Raw genomic sequence first — 16,359 nt, 5'->3', positions numbered from 1 at the left:
AATATTTTAATAATTTAAACTTTACACAGGTCACATACAAAGAGTTTAAGTTAAATAATGAAAATTCCTGAGAATATTATGCTTCAAAGACTTCTTTAAACCATATGTCCATGTAGCTTATTGTCTTGGCATCCATTTAACTACATAATATAGGCTAAATCAAATAAATTAGTCATAAACGACACTAATGATAGCACGCAGTCTTCTTCGCTGGTTCTCTGTTGAAAAAGAAAAATTACCCATCAATAACAATGCATAAATTTTACAGTGGGCGCGAGAATTATTGGCGCCCTTAATGAATATGCTCAAAGCGCAGTGAACTAAACCCTGTCTGGCACCAACAATCATTCAATGGTCACAGCTGCATGCTTTTATGCATTTAGTTGCTGCCACTTGATTGGCTGATTAAATATTTACATTAACAAGCTGGTGTACAGGTCTACCTAATAAATTGCTCACTGAGTATATTTTTGTCCCCATTACTCAACTTGTGCTGGTCAATTACTCTCAATAATTCTGCCACCTGTGGTTTACAGACAAAAATTGATTACTAAATAAAAAACAATGAAACGAGAGTCAATCTATTGAAATTAAAGTATATAGGTCTCCCTGGTGTAAAAATCCAGCTATGACCATCTTGAAATAACCAGCTACCAGCTGTTTCAAAACATAACAAAACCAAAAAACGATAACAGTGTTTAGTATACATGCAATGGCAACTTACCTCTTGTTATGTTGTGTCCGTTACGTTCATTTCATCCTGTCAGGCAATAAAAATGTCAGGATTAGTTACAAAAACAGTATATGCCAAGCGACAGCCGATGTTTGATTTCACGCAACATGGTTTGCTGGAACACTAAAGATTGATGGGTGATTAAATCGTGAAACGGCCTTTTCCATAATCATATTTTGGATACGTGAAGAGAGGACCTGAAGTGTGAGCACACTCAGCACAAACCAGTGTGTTTTTACAGCTGCTATCAGTTATGGGCCTATAGGTGCAGTTCTGCTGATTCACTTAATACAGAAAAAAAGAAATCCTGCATTCAGTTCTTTTTTGCAAAATCCACTTTTTTATTGTCACATTGAACACTGCCAGGTAGCACTTTTTTCAATTTGGCAATAAAACAGTGCGTTTTGCAAGATTTTAATCTGCATTGAAGTATTTATCTTCTAGCACCTGTGGGTGAATTTGCCAGGTTTCCAACTATTTTGACCGTAAGAGTTTGTTCAATACAAAAGAGCGAGGGAGAAGGAGAAGAAGAAGAGGGTGAGGAATTGCAGACTCACTCATAGTGGCTCCACTCACTCCAGCTCTTCAAGTTGCACAGCTGGTCCTGAGCTCGGACACAGAGGAGGAATTGCCCCCTGTTTCCGACTGAGAATGTCTCGTTCTGCGTCTCCATTTCCTGAGCAAGACGAGGAAAAATTATTCCCATTAAGTGTCCCACTCCGGTGGGCTAGACCACCTATAAGGTCCTAACTGATCTTCAGACAAAAGTGAGTTGGTAGCACTTTACAATAAGGTTCCATGAACTGGCATGAACTAATGTAGTTTTTAACTAACAAGTACTGAGAAGTTAAGCTGTACAGCTCTGTTAATGTATTTCTACGTCAGTAATTCATGTTAACAACTATATTAGTTATTGCCAATTCATGTTAGAATTAAAAATTCAGTGAATATATTTGTTGATGCTTAACTAATTATAAGTTCATCCTATGGTTTGCAAATGCATGAACTTCATGCTTAATTAATGCTTAATTAATGTATCTGTCCGTCATTAATTCACGGTAACTACTCCATTAGTTAATGCCGATTCATGAACCTTATTGTAAAGTGTGACCAATGAGTTACTGTCATAAATATGTTGTTTATATGGCAAATTGATAGGATTTGTACATTTGTACAGAGTATTTTACAGTGTCACTCATTTTCATCTCTGAAGAACTGCCTTGCATTTAAGTTTTGCTGGGTTAGGATGTGAAAGCTTTGAAGCTCGATATCTCAGGAGTACTCAGAGTAATTCCCGGGTCAGGATCCTGTCATTCGGGGGTGTAGTCCTTACCTGGACCTCGTGAGAGTCTTGTGGCTCTGGCTGGAAGGTGCAGTCCCTGCCCCTCACGAGGCTCAGGACCTTAATGTGGAAGGTGAGGGGAAAGTAAGACGCGGGCCTGCTCCAGGTTTTGGGGTACTGCATCTGGAACGTCTCTCCGTCCACCTTGGTGATGGCGATGCGGTCCGGTCTCACTGGAGTGGCAGGAGATGACAGAGAGTGTGATCCTTAGAGTCTGACCTTTTCGCTCAGTGTGTCCAGTCATTTCCCCTGCCTTCTAATTCCAGAGAACTGTCTCTGTTGTTGTTTTTGTTGTATCTTTACGTGTTATTATTGCAGTGCTGTGTATTTTGTTTTTTTTTCATATAATTAGAGATTGTACAGCACTTTGGTTGATGGTTGTCATTTTAGATATGCTTATAAATTAATGTGACTTGTTGCCAATGTTGCCATTTTTACCAATGAGGTTCTTGCCACTTCAAGAGCTGCGACAAATGTTAAGCAGGGACAAAGGAAACAAAAGTTGGTGTTTTCTGTTGAAAAGGAGAATAATATATAATATATATATATTATTTCAGTTCGTGTCTATGCTTTTCAGTCACATGATCGGCCCTTTTTGTGCATGTCGTCATGAACAGAGAACCGCAGAACTGAATCCTGTCCTCATGAGCTGAACCAGCACCTGGCCATCCTGTGATATCTCAAGGGGGCAGCATTGTACCATAAATAAGAAAGCAACAGCAAGCAACTGTAGGACACTATCCAGATCGCAGACGCGCTCTCACACATATGACCTACGTTTACTCTACCTACTGAAACACAGCGTGATGTTTCTACATTTCTGGACCTACTCGGGTCAGAACTGGGTGCTGGTTTTAAGGTGAAAGTAAAGACCAGAAGGTCACAGACGAAAGCGTGGACAGGCTCTCACCGATCTCGGAGATGTAGAAGTCTTTGACGTACTCCTCCACGCGGTGCTTGTAGCGCAGGTAGACCCTGAGGTTAATGAAGTCCAGCTCCTCTGCGTACTGGCACTGGAACTTGTCCAGACAGGAGATCCCGGCTCCGTCCTCATCCACCGTGCAGGTGATGTTCTCACTCCCTGAGGACCTGCCCGGGAGAGAGACTCTTACATCAGCCGCCGGGCTCTCTCAGCCACACGGACGTCTCGCCTGCGGCCATTTCTCTGTACACGCACAGCGCCTGGAGCAGGGCGTGTTGTAGCCTGGTGTTTAAGGTCCATGACTGGGGCCCGCGGCTCCTGCTGCGTGCGTACTTGTACAGCATCACAGCTCAGAGAATGTGTGAAATTACATCAGTGGTAGAGAATAATTCCAGTATTCAATCAACATTGATCTTTGACTTACAGTTCAAGAAAACACAAGAGTTACACTTTTTCTTGGTAAACTGAGGTTGTAAAGTCATGTTTGTGATTGCTGAACTCGCCAAACTGTAAAGGGGTGGGGGGGAGCTTTTTTTCCATCACTTAACTCAAAGTTAAGGACAAATGTTGATTGAATCCAAGCGCATATGTCACCACATCTCAATGTCTCATCAGTCCTCTTAGGTCCACACGAGATAAGGTTTTCAGTAAGGTCTTGATCCATCTTTCATGAACATGATGTCACATAATTGCAGTGGTATTGTTTGCTTGTGTATCTAAGATTGAAAGATAGCGGCTGTGTTGCTATGTGACCCTGGTCTGAGAAGGCCGGAGTTTTTAGACGCACCTCTTGGCACTGATGTACACCACTGCTCCCTCTCGTTTGGTCGATCCATCCTGAGTCCACTTCCACGAGCAATGGAAATCTCCGTTGTAGTTTCTGGATAAACATTGTATGTAGTCTGGGGGAAAGAATGAACATAAAAATAAGGATACATCAACATAATGATACACGGATGAATACGAACAATGAATGGATGTGTCAATGAACTAAATTGTAATACTGTTCGTGTCAGATCCCGGGGGTATTTCATGAAGCAGGTTTTCATCTCATTTTACTTCAGTCCATGTCCCAGACAGGGTTCCGGGTTTTGCTGGGGCTTGTTCCACAAAGTAAGATTGCTGACTTGAGCCAGATAACTGTGGCAACTAAAACCAGGACACCCAAATGGACCATGGACTGAAGTAAAAAGAGCTGTTCCTGGTTTTGCGCTGTGCAGTTATCCGGCTTTATCCAGTCTAGTAATACCCCGCTGGTCCAAGGTCTGAAATCCTGAGACTCAAATCCATCTTTTTATTTTTCATTCTAGAGCAGTAGTCTCCAACCCTGGTCCTGGAGAGCTACAGGGTCTGCTGGCTTTCGTTGTTACTCTGCACTTATTTAATCAATTAGGTAGCCAGATGAGGTGAGATAACTGTGTAATCAACTGAGTCTCCACTGGGTGCTGATTTTAAGGTGAAAACAAAAACCAGCAGACCCAGTAGCCCTCCAGGACCAGGGCTCTCTAGAGTAATTCAGATGCCTGGATCACATTTTCTACTGGCTCTTATCTACTGTCCTGCACTACCCTCTTCATCAAAGCAATTCATGAAATGATTATTATACTGTATGTCTGAGATATAAGACTCTATAGAGTGGTTAATGTCTTAGATGTCTATAGAGTCTTAGTTAATGTCTATAATGTCTCTCTCACTCTCTTGCTCTCTCTCTCCCTCTTTCAGTATTAGTGTGTATCCTGAGGAAGCATTCAGTACAATACTTGTCTCACTCAGTAAAGTAGACTTTCTGTTCTGTAAAACAATGACACTATCAGACAGTCTGGGCAAAATGGAAACTGGCATGTAGCTGCAGTCTACTTAATATTCCATAAAATGCCTGGTGAGCTTTTCCTTTTAATGTATTCTCTCCCCAGAATCTCACTCTCTGACTGACTGAGACACGCACGCACACACGCACACACACGCACGCACAAACACACACTCATGCACACACACACAAACGCACATATACACACTCATGCACACGCGCACACACACACACACACACACACACACACAAACACACTCATGCACACGCACACACTGGATACCTGAATCCCCAGTCCTCTCCAGGATCTTCCTCTGGCTAGGATTCCGGAGCTGCACCAGCACCAGCTGGTGGTTGAGAAGGGTCCCGGCGTTGTCATGGCAGGTGAATTTCCCGCCCATCATCATGGGCACGGGGATGCTGATGTTGTTCCCCCCGTTGGGGAGAAGCCGCCCGTCCTCACGCCTCCAGGAGATCTCCATGCCCTCTGTGGCTCCGCAGGACAGAGGTACCAGCACGGTGTTCTGCAGCTCCTTCTCCACCACGATCACTGCAGCACACAGAGCCCAGGGCAGGGTCAGTGGGGGTACGGTGAGGACGGTCAGTTTAATCTCAGTGTGGGGAGGCTTGAAATGCATAGACCCTGAGAACTCCACCCCACCATCATCATGTATTTTATAGGGACAAATATAAATATATATATATATATATGCACATGGATCACTGTGAAAACATTTATAACATTTGCTAATTTCCAATGACTGTCCCCAGATAGTGTATGTAGGTTGTGCTATTATCATTATATATGTGCTTTGGCAATAAAACAAAATAACAATCATTTGTCATGCCAATACAGATGAATTTGTCTTTAACGGATACAAAACATTAAATGCCGTTTTATAGGGAGGCAGAATCAGTTACCGTGTGGAGTGAGAGTGTATGTACGATAATTCCCACTGCTGCCCTCTGCTGGTAGGATGATGAGAAGCAGGGCAACGAGTAAGAAAGAAAACATCTGTGCAAAGGAGAGAAAAAGGAAGGAATTTAATTTTCATGCATTACATCGCAGAAACAGCGGCTCTGTGTTAACCGCGGTAACCAGCCCATTATGAAAAGGATCTGTTTGTAACCTAAATGTTTCAGGTTAATTTTAAAATTTTCTTTTTTCTTTTTTTAAATTTGATTTAATTTAACCTTTAATTACATGTGGAGGTTCTCCAAAGACTTTTCCAGAGGAGCGCTATCACCGACAAGAAAACTTTATATTAAATCAAATTAAAACTGTTTAAATACATTTTCAGTTATGACACAATATTAAAAGAAAACAAATGGACAACATGGTAACATTATGTAAAGCAGATGCTAGCCTCAGTTTTGAAAAGAATGGATGACTGATCCATTAGTGATGGATTAGAGTGTCCTTGAATAGGTTCAGTACACTGTATATCCAGCTTTTTAAAATGGTGGCTATGTAAAAATGCAAAACCTGTATGAGTTGCTCAGGATAAGTATGCCTGTAATGTAATTTAGCCGTGGTACTATAGACCATAAGATACTATACCACCACTATATTTCATCACCAACTGCATAAGACGCTTGGTTTAGTGTATATCATTATATTGACAAATAACTTCACAAAAGGAGCAGGAACATCTGAATCATGTATTTATCCCTGCATTTGTTTAAAATTTTTTGAGGAATATATAACATTTATGACAAATATTAATAATTCTGAAACAAATTTGACTGAGAAATACATTTCCGTCTAGCCTATTATACTGTACTTATAGAAGTGACAAAAATATTGCAAAAGAGGCATGTGAGCTATGATGTTGTGTGTATTAAAAGATCACTTGCAAATTAAGTGCTGTGCATCACCTTCAGGCTGTCAAAGTGAATCTGTAACAATCCATCCTTAAGCTAAAGAACAACAAACGACAACTAGTGGAAAAGTCTCTTACCTTGACTGAGAGATCAACACTAACACCCTTTCACACTTTGAGGGTTCTGCAATGTTGTGCTGATCACAACACGAGTATTTATGCCCTAGTGAGAACTAGAAGTGTGAAATTCCCTGTGGAAATTTTAACAATGAAAAAGTCCACAGGTCACTGATACAAATGTACATATATGTTTATAGGAACTGACCTTTCAGTTGTCTTCGGAGGCTGACGATACAAAAATGATTCGAAAACGAGAATATCTCACACTCATAACCGCACTGTGTTTGGGTGGTTGCAGTGGTGGACGTTAGGTAGGGGTTGAGAGAAGGAGGGGGGGGGGGATATGTGGGGGTGGTGTTGAATGTCAGATTTTGTAGCATTTAAATTCACCTGTAAAGAAAGGGCTGTAATATCTGCCAGAGCTGACGTGGTTGGAAAGGTGATAGTTTGCCTTTTCCTTCAAGTTTTTGTTAATCTGGTACAAGCGGCCAAAACCAAGCTTCTTTTCTGAAGCTTATTTCCTGATCATGCTAAGAGCTTCAGGACACTTTTCACAAGCCCATGGATCAATGGGTGATGTAAGAGGCACTTGGTCCATATTTTTATACAGTTTCTGGTACAGATGCCCTTGCATTCCCAATGCACCTTTGTCAGGTTAAATGTAAATGTAATGCTTAGCCAGCCAACCTGGTGAATCAAAAGGTCAAATGAAAACATTTTGCGCTCTGTATTTTGATCACCTCTAATGTACTGCTATTCTGCCACCAGCCAGGGAGACCCATGTATCTCATTTTATTGGTTTGCACAGAATTTAACATTACTGAATGTGGATTCACTTCTATATTACATTATTAAAATTTTGACCTATGAGGTTTTCCACAAATGTTTGATTTTTATTTGGTCAATCTTTAAACTTTAAACAGGACCGCTGTAGCTGAATAAAAGCAGGGCAAGGATTACAATGGAGATATTAATAATTTAAGGAAACAGCATTCGTTTTGTGGTCTTTAACCCTCCCCATTGGAGAAGTACCAACAAATTTCTGTTTCATATTGCCATCGCTCTCTGGAGAAAATTACAGAGAGAGAGAGCAAGGTTCAATCCAACATGGCTGCCGCATGGAGTCACTGGATTGTGGTTTTCTGCAGGCAGAAGTGGTTGGCGGACTTTTGCCGGTGCTGTAACTGTGAATGGACCCTGAATGGCGGCTATTGGGACAAAAGGTGACGGGGAGAGGAAGTGGGGCTTCGTGCAGGTGACCAGGCAGAGGCCCGGCATGTTCTTGTGGAAGTGACATGCCGACCGCAAAAAGGAATAGCAGTGTTGCTAATCCCTCACTTCCCATTTCACACGCTTTCAGAAGAAGATGCAAATGAGTGTGTGTGTGTCTGTGTGAGTGCGTGTGTGTGTCTGTGCCTGTGTGTGTGTGTGTGTGTCTGTGTATGTGTGTGTGTGTATCTTTGTGTGTGTATGTGTGTGTGCGTGTGCAAGTGTGTGTGTGTGTGCGGGTCTGTGTGTGTGAAACTGAGCATATGGGCTGTTTCGTTGATATTTTATTCCCACTGAATTACCTTGCTTCCCTGTGCGTGATATTAAGCAGTTGACGCAAGACTCATACTTGCGATCTGACCCCAAGGGAATTCCACTGAATCACAGATGTGTGCCGCTGTCTCTGCCCAGCTGGGGCCTTCATCCCTGTAGCATCTACTGCACATTCATCCAGGAGTCTGGCCATAGCAGAAAAACTCACACAGAGAAGGTACATCACTCCAACTACAGCCCAGGGGCCTGGTCAAGCCAGGTAACTCCAAGGAGTGAAGCCTGCCCAAATACGGAACACGGACTGAAGTAAAAAGAGCTGTTCACTGCCTCAGTCACTGTCCTACCATCTCTCTGAACCTGTCAATCACGTCCTCATTATTCAGGTCAGAGCCTTGCCCACTCTCTCAGATTAAAGGGTGAGCTCATCACAAACACACGCACACACACACACACAAAGAAATATGCATAGGCACACACACACACACACACACACACACACTCACACACACAAAGAAATATGCATAGGCACACACACACACACACACGCACTCACACACACAAAGAAATACGCACACACACACACACACACACACACACACACACACAAAGAAATACGCACACACACACACACACACACACACAAAGAAATACGCACAGGCACACACACACACACACTCTCAGATTAAAGGGCAAGCTCATCACTCTAGGGCGGCACTGTTGATGAGTTATCACAGAGAGCTGCAAAATGGCGCCGCCAGATTAATTACAAGGACGGCGCAATCAGCTGCAGTCTGAACGAGGGCACGAGTCGTGCCGTTAGTGGCAGGGACGGGCGAGACCTTTCCAGAATAACCGCTGCCCGTGCTGATTGATACGACTTATGGGGAGGATCGACGTCGTTATTGTCTCTCTATTTCCCCAACCTTACACATCACAGTATGTTATTACATAAAACAGCTTTCATAGCTCACACTTTTAGTTGCAAATTCTTTGTCTTGCAATGCAATATTACAACAGGATAGTTCAAACCCAGTCCATGTGAAAAAATAACATACTCAGCATACTTGAACTTGAATTATCCTTCAAGTATTCTTCAGTATAAAATAGTATACTACTACATTTTCACATGGGAGGACTGTCTGGTTGTGGTTTATTTGAACAAGTTCGGTGCACGATGCCCATGTGCCACTGATAAAGACTGTTTGGGGGCAGCATCAGCTCAGGAGGTGCAGCGGTCTTCTGGCAATAAGACTGTTGCAGATTGGACCTCTGACCTGCTGGACAAATGTGTCAATGTGTCCTTGAGCAAGACACCTAACCCCTAATTGCTCCTAACGAGCCGGTTGGCACCTTGCATGGCTGTCTTTTGCCGTTGGTGTGTGTGAATGGGGGAATGAAGGCATTATGTCTAAAGTGCTTTGCCACAGAAGCACTGCATAAATGCAGTCCATTTACCAAAATGGATTCTAATCCAGCAATGGCCGGTCAATCAGCAGATCTTACAGATACAGAGCAGGCCATACCACAGAGCAGATACAGAGATACGGTGCTTATTGAAGAAGAAACTGAAACGCTGTTATCAAAACTGCAATTGAACCATATTTTGGAGGACCTAGCAGAGGAATACCAGACCTGTCCCATGAAGCAGTGTTACTGAGTTAGCCAGATAACTGTAAAACCCGGGCCCCTTCCAAATCCGGAACATGGACTGAAGTAAAAACAGCTGTTCTGTGCAGTTATCAGGCTAACTCAGGAATCCTGCTTTGTGAAACATATCCCTGGGATGAGAAAACATATTGTTTCATACATTGCATGTGTGTGTGTGTGTGTGTGTCTGTGTTTAAAGGTCTCTATTGAATATGTGGATGCTGCTTGTTTCCTATACACTGTGCAAAATGCTCTTTGATCTCAAGCTCATTCCTGGGTTTTCTTTGATGCCTTCAGCCTTTTCAGTTTCCATTCATTTCAATTCAACAACCTTTCCATAATATCAAAGGGGAAAGTTAACATCATCCCTGTTTCAAATAACAAGCCTTTATTCTGGCTAACCATGGTGGAGGTCATATTATTACTCTACCAGGGATTTTTCAAGTATTGTCAAAAACTAAATCTGGGCATGACTTTCAACAGAACTTAAACGGAGACCATCAACAAAGACTGAGAAGAACTAAATGAAGCATAGAGCTTAAAAATGAGAAGGACAAGAACATACTAATGTTTCAACATCTAAAAGATCTTCTTCAGAGCCCACACAGGAGACATGGGCAAGAGTCCCCAAGGAACTTTCATAAGATTACGGTTCCTGAGGAACTATGGTACATCGAGAATATTTTATATATCTGACGTGCGTTCAACATTTTCTAACGTTTTTCTGTTCATCACAAACGTTAGCTAACGTTACGTAACTGAACAAAAAATGGCTGCTGATGGGGAATGTTGACAATTATTTGGGTGTTATAATATACTTTAGTCAATGTAATATTTGTTCTCACCTTTAGAAATAAATCACAGGTAAACAAATAATCATTAAAACGGCGTTGGTGGCAAACAAAATGTAATGTTCATTTACAATTGTTCAACAATAACCGCTTGTTGCAAACATAGTTCATCACGGACGTTCGTCTGGATATGTAGCTGTACTCGTTCCTGAAAAACTGTGTTCAAACTCTCTCACACACACACACACACACACACACACACACACACATATATATCTGTACAGAGAGTTCTGTACAGATAAGATTATCTCAAAAATAATTCAATGAAAGGTCCTAAATAAATGTACAATACATTTTACATTACATTTTAGTAATTTGGCAGAATAGTTAAAAACGGAATAATAATAAAATCAAAAAATAAAATGTTACTTTTTAAATTAAATACAAAAATGTCAAATTAAATCTTTTGAAAAATAAATATTTGGAAATCTCAAATGTGTTATTTTATACTAACACACAAAAAATAAACATATATATCATAAAATCTAGGGTGCCTAAGACTTCTGGACAGTACTGTATATTTCTAGTATTATTCATAGTACTTATTTTTTCTACTTCCAAATTTTGTGTTTCAGCTCAAACTGAATTTCAGCAGCCAGTGTTATATGTCCAGCTGAACTCGTGTCCTTTCTACCAACTTAAGTTCCATGAACTTCAAAGTTCAACCCTTGTGTATTCTGAACATTCTGTATCCTCCCTTGTCCTAAGGGTAAAAAATGACCGCCTTCACTATACTTTCTATACTTTGTTATACAATTTAGAAAAAGTTGGAAAAAATATCATTTAGAGGGGTTTTCTCTGCTGTTAGACATAGTGGCAGGTCATTTTTGAGCCATAAGACAACAAAAGGGTTCATGGAGTCCAAAGTTTAGTCATTTCTTTTAAGAAAGCATATTGAACAGAAGTGGATAGTTCCCCCATGCAAGGATATAAGCTGTACAGAGAGAACAGGGACTTATAAGAAACCAAAATGATCCTCGAGCTCAAACAAACAACAAACAATGCCAAAGAAGCAGTTTCCCTGCTGGAGCGGCAGGGGGTTTCCCTCTGGGAGGCTGTGGAAGCTGTCTCCCCTAATGATGCCCTTGCTGCATATAGACCGTTACATCACTTTTCTCCAAAGCAATTTACGGTTGATTTGACAAAGCAGGGGCCTATCACCCCTGGAGCAATGTGAGGTGAAGGGCCTTGCTCAGGGGCCCACAACTGCACAGATATTATTGTGGCTATACTGGGGTTTGAACCATCAACCTTGTGGGTCCCAGTCACATAAGTTAATCAGTAGACTATAGGTTGCCCTAAAGATGCATCTGTTCAGTTTCAAACCGAGGACCTTCTGCTACACTACAGAGACTACAATGATTAAAATCACTTGACAGATGCTCCAGAGTGAGATTAGCTGGCCAGGGGGATATATAAAGGGGATAATCTGAGGAGCTGCGATCTGAGGAGGTGTCTTCAGTCTGTTTCAGGAAGATGGCCAGGGATTGAGTCCACCACAGGGGGACCAGTGCAGACCGGGAAGTCCGCACCACACTTGAAAGCGCAACACAAAACCTCTGAAACAATAAAGCAAAGTGCTGGAAAAATCAAGGGTTACACACCCATTTCTGAAATGCAGATATCTGGATATGGGACAGTGATATGATTAATGGCTTTGATCTGAAAAAGAAACAGACAGGGCTCAACAGGAGATTTGTCCTGCCAAGGCACTGGGTTTCCATGTAGTGACACACGCCACATCGACTGGTACTGAATCCTAAACATGCCTGTGCACCTGCTCTCCTTGGCCCCAGAGTACCCTGGAAAATGGAGGGTTTCATTTCACAGGATTGTTCCTGCCTGATTGTGGAACAGTGATGATTGGGCACCTGCATTCATGAAGTGTGACCCTCACTGTGACCCGTAGAAACTGCTCAGCCCAGCTAATCGAATCGAGTGAATAGAAGTGGATGGGATTAAGCGAATAGATGTGAATGGAATTAAGTGGATGGAATTGAATTAATGTAAGGGTAACTTACTGCATCGGAAAACAGGGCAGATGTGGATGCAGGGTTTTCAGTCCAGCATTGGGACACCTGATTCTACTTATGAAGGTCTTGATTGAAGACCATTAGTTACAAGTGGTAGATTAGTCACTGTAGTGGAATAGGGTGGGCTGCCTGTAGCGTAGCTGGGACACGCAAGGTCAGGGCTTCTAATCCCCGTGTAGCCACAATAGGATTCGCACAGCTGTTGGGCCCACAACCCTGCATTGTACCAGGGAAGGATTATCTCCTGCTTAGTCAACTGTTTGTCACTCTGGATATGAGCATCTGCCAAATGCCATAAAAGTTATATAATTAGTGTGTTGTACTGCTGGGCTAAAACAGAAACCTGCACCCACACTGGCCTTGGGTACCCCTGAGATAAAGGAACTGAAAATTATTACAGAAAGTAAACTTCTGTCTTGCGTTAGTTTGACTGGTATTGTGGGTGTCTAACTAACATCATGCACTGTCTGAGTCAAAAGGAAGTGAAGGGGTAAGGAAAGACCCAGTCCTTCCAAAACGAGAGCGAACGCCCAGTCTGAGGAAAGAAGGGAGGCTGTTGTGTGATTTTAAACTGGCCCCCACACTCTCAGAAATAAAGTGAAACCTGTTCTTCAGGGATCAAATTGAACAAATGTACCCTGACAGTACAGTAATGTACTCTTTGGGTACAAATTAATCTGGGGGCGTCTTTTTCCAAAAGCCAGTGGCATCAGCCCACTGACGTCAAGACAAACCTCGGCAATGTACCGCTGCCCTCAACATCAGGTCAAATTAAAGAGAGTGCACTCACTTTTGGCACAGACACAAAAAGATCTCCATTGTGTTATTCTAAATTACCTCAAGCCAACAGTAAGAGCACCTCCCATTCTATTCAGCAGAACGCATTATTTTTTAAATCTGAATAAAAATAAATACCATTTTCTTCACTGAGTATAAAACCAAGCTCTTTTTCTACAGTGTGGAATAGATATGAACTGGAAAAGAGATCTGAAGGTAGACGATGATAAAAACCTTTTGTTTTCCTGAGATCAGAGAAAGCTGCCAGGAATGAGGCGCATAAAAGACAGCGGGAATTCAAATTTATTTCAGAATTGTCAAGGTATCCCATGAAAAGACCAAAACAGATGGTCCAGCTCTATATGCATTTATCCAACAAACAATTATTCTTATTTAGTTGACGCTTTTATCCAGAGACGTACAGTTGATTAGACTAAGCAGCCAGGAGCGATGCAGGGTTAAAGGCCTTGCTCAAGGGCCCAACAGCTGTGTGGATCTTATTTAACTACAAACCTTCCTGGTTATGTACCTTAGCTACTAGGCTAGACTGCACCTGGAAAGATACTTCCAGTATTTTTCCAGGTGACCTCCATTGTTTTGTCCAGAAGACCTGTTGTTTGGTTGGCATTATTATGAAGAAACTGACCATTGCGCTTTTTAATGACACAAATAAAAAAAATTAAAACTGAACTGCTCATGTTTTTCCTGATAATTGGTTAGATTTTTTGGAAAATGAAAAAAAATATTTCAGCGCACAACTGAAATGAATGGCTTCATGGTTGAATGCTAAATGGGGTAGACAAATGTGGAAAAGGTACTTTGGAAAAAGAGTTTGACAGAAACATTTTCAGTTTTGGTATCTAATATGTAAAAGTACCAGTGTTGTCATCTAAAATTTGCTCTTTGCTTTCTAAATAAAGATGATTCAATAATTGATTGTTCTGTTATTGCATGACCTCACAGAAACAAAATATAACGCAGAGTAAAGGTCATTTGCTAAATTTTTTTCCATCAAAGGTTGTGGTCATCACATTCCTGCATTAATCTGCGGCTTACTTTGATCGTAATGGAGTGTTAACACCAGCAGGTGTAATATTGCGACATTTATCCCTCAGAAGCCTTCCTGCAGTGGTCACACCGCAGACCAAGGTGATGTCAATAGAACGGGAAATTCACAACTGTACTCTACTTCCTGTTATCCACTCTGCCGTTTTAGCCAATCCTGTGGCTTCAATGACAAATGATCATCAAATCAACAGGGATCATCAAATCTCGCCCTCAAATCCAAACCAAGCCCCAGCGTTCTTCTCCCAGGTAATTAACTCAACAATTAACAACAGACTGGCCAATCTGTCTTCACACTTGACTCCCAGGTCAGAGGAGGGTGGAGAACCAGCACTTCGCAAACCACCAGCACCATAATTTGATGATCCCACACTCAATGAAATCAGTTTCTGTTCCCAATAGTATGGGCGTGACAGAACTTCCGATTATCAGCAACATAACCACGGTTTCCCAATGACACACACAGGCATGGCTTTAAAAAGTCTTTAATACTTTGTTTATTCAGTTTAAAAAGGAAGAGAAAGACCAGTAAAAAAAGACAGGGGTGACCATGGTGATGAAGTAACTGTGACCGTTAGAAAGTTTCAGTTAAAAACGGACTCATTCGGGCGTCCGCACTGCTACAGGTGTCCACCGCTTTACAGTAATACTCTCGCAAGGCACAAGCATAACGTCTTCACTTCAGCTATTCTTATGAATCCATTTTTTGTCATTAATACCAACAGAGACCATCGACGGGGAACATTAAAAAAAAAAGCAATGCAGCCATAATATTATTAATATTGCCACTGCCTTAAATCAAACATAATTAAAGCAATTTACATACAGCAGATGATCCAATTATATGTGATGTGGAGTACAGATGTTTGAAGGTGAATTTGAAAATATATATTTTTTTATTTTTATTTTGATGCAGTTATGAGGACACATGATTTCCTGGTGAAGATGGAAAAGTGTTGTTGGATTGCATTATGACAGCACAGGGGTGGAGGTGAAATGGATGCATACCACCTGGATGGTTACATTCGCAGTAGAGCTGTCCAGGGCTGTCTCCGCATGGCTTAAACCTGCATACCTGCACACCCTCGACACGGAACGCACTGACCTGTACCAGCCTAGTCCAGCTTTACGCCCCCTTGCATAAATACTATCTCTCCCTCATTTAGCGTATACTGTCAACTGTATGCACACACTTGAGTGTGGTCTTTTTCATTTATCTGTCTCTCACTCTCTCATCCTCCCTCAGTCTCACTCACTCTCTCACACTCACACATACACACACACACTCTCTCTCTCACACACACACACACACACACACACACGAAATACTGCAAGAACATATATGTGAAGCAGACTACCTCAGCGCTGCTCTGTAGTAACCTAAATACGTAGCACTTCTCTAAAGTAAATTCTCCAAGAACATAGGGACAGGCCCATGAGATCCAGGAGCAGACAAACAGAGGTGGTCCTTCATACAGGATTAGATATTGACTTATGATGATGCATCGGATGCTCCGGTTAGATATACCTCCGTGAACGCTCTTCCCTCAGATTTCGCAGGCCACGTTCTCACAAGAAACCGGCAGGTGGTTCACACAGCGACTCTGACCTATGGTTCAGATGACTCACCCTAAAGTGGAAACGGAAATGTTTACAAAAGTCCCACTTCCTGATTGTTTTCTGCGTGAGGCTTGGCG

At 41.9% G+C, this 16,359-nt stretch overlaps 1 protein-coding gene across 1 annotated transcript; it reads right to left on the bottom strand.

Moving 5' to 3' along the window:
• Window positions 1–106: 106 nt before the first annotated feature.
• Window positions 107–5,819, bottom strand: LOC133134037 (interleukin-12 subunit beta-like). Its single transcript, XM_061250403.1, has 8 exons — window positions 5,726–5,819; window positions 5,088–5,354; window positions 3,785–3,899; window positions 2,986–3,164; window positions 2,067–2,248; window positions 1,291–1,409; window positions 725–760; window positions 107–218 (listed from the first exon to the last, which is right to left on the bottom strand). Exons 1-7 carry the CDS (start codon window positions 5,817–5,819, stop codon window positions 751–753), a joined length of 966 nt encoding a protein of 321 aa, XP_061106387.1. The 3' UTR covers window positions 107–218; window positions 725–750.
• Window positions 5,820–16,359: the final 10,540 nt, after the last annotated feature.

The sequence above is a fragment of the Conger conger genome, chromosome 7, assembly GCF_963514075.1.
Source record: "Conger conger chromosome 7, fConCon1.1, whole genome shotgun sequence".
Taxonomy (NCBI): Eukaryota; Metazoa; Chordata; class Actinopteri; order Anguilliformes; family Congridae; genus Conger; species Conger conger.
The sequence above is the reverse complement of the archived record's forward strand: the minus strand, read 5'-3'. Positions and strand labels throughout refer to the sequence as shown.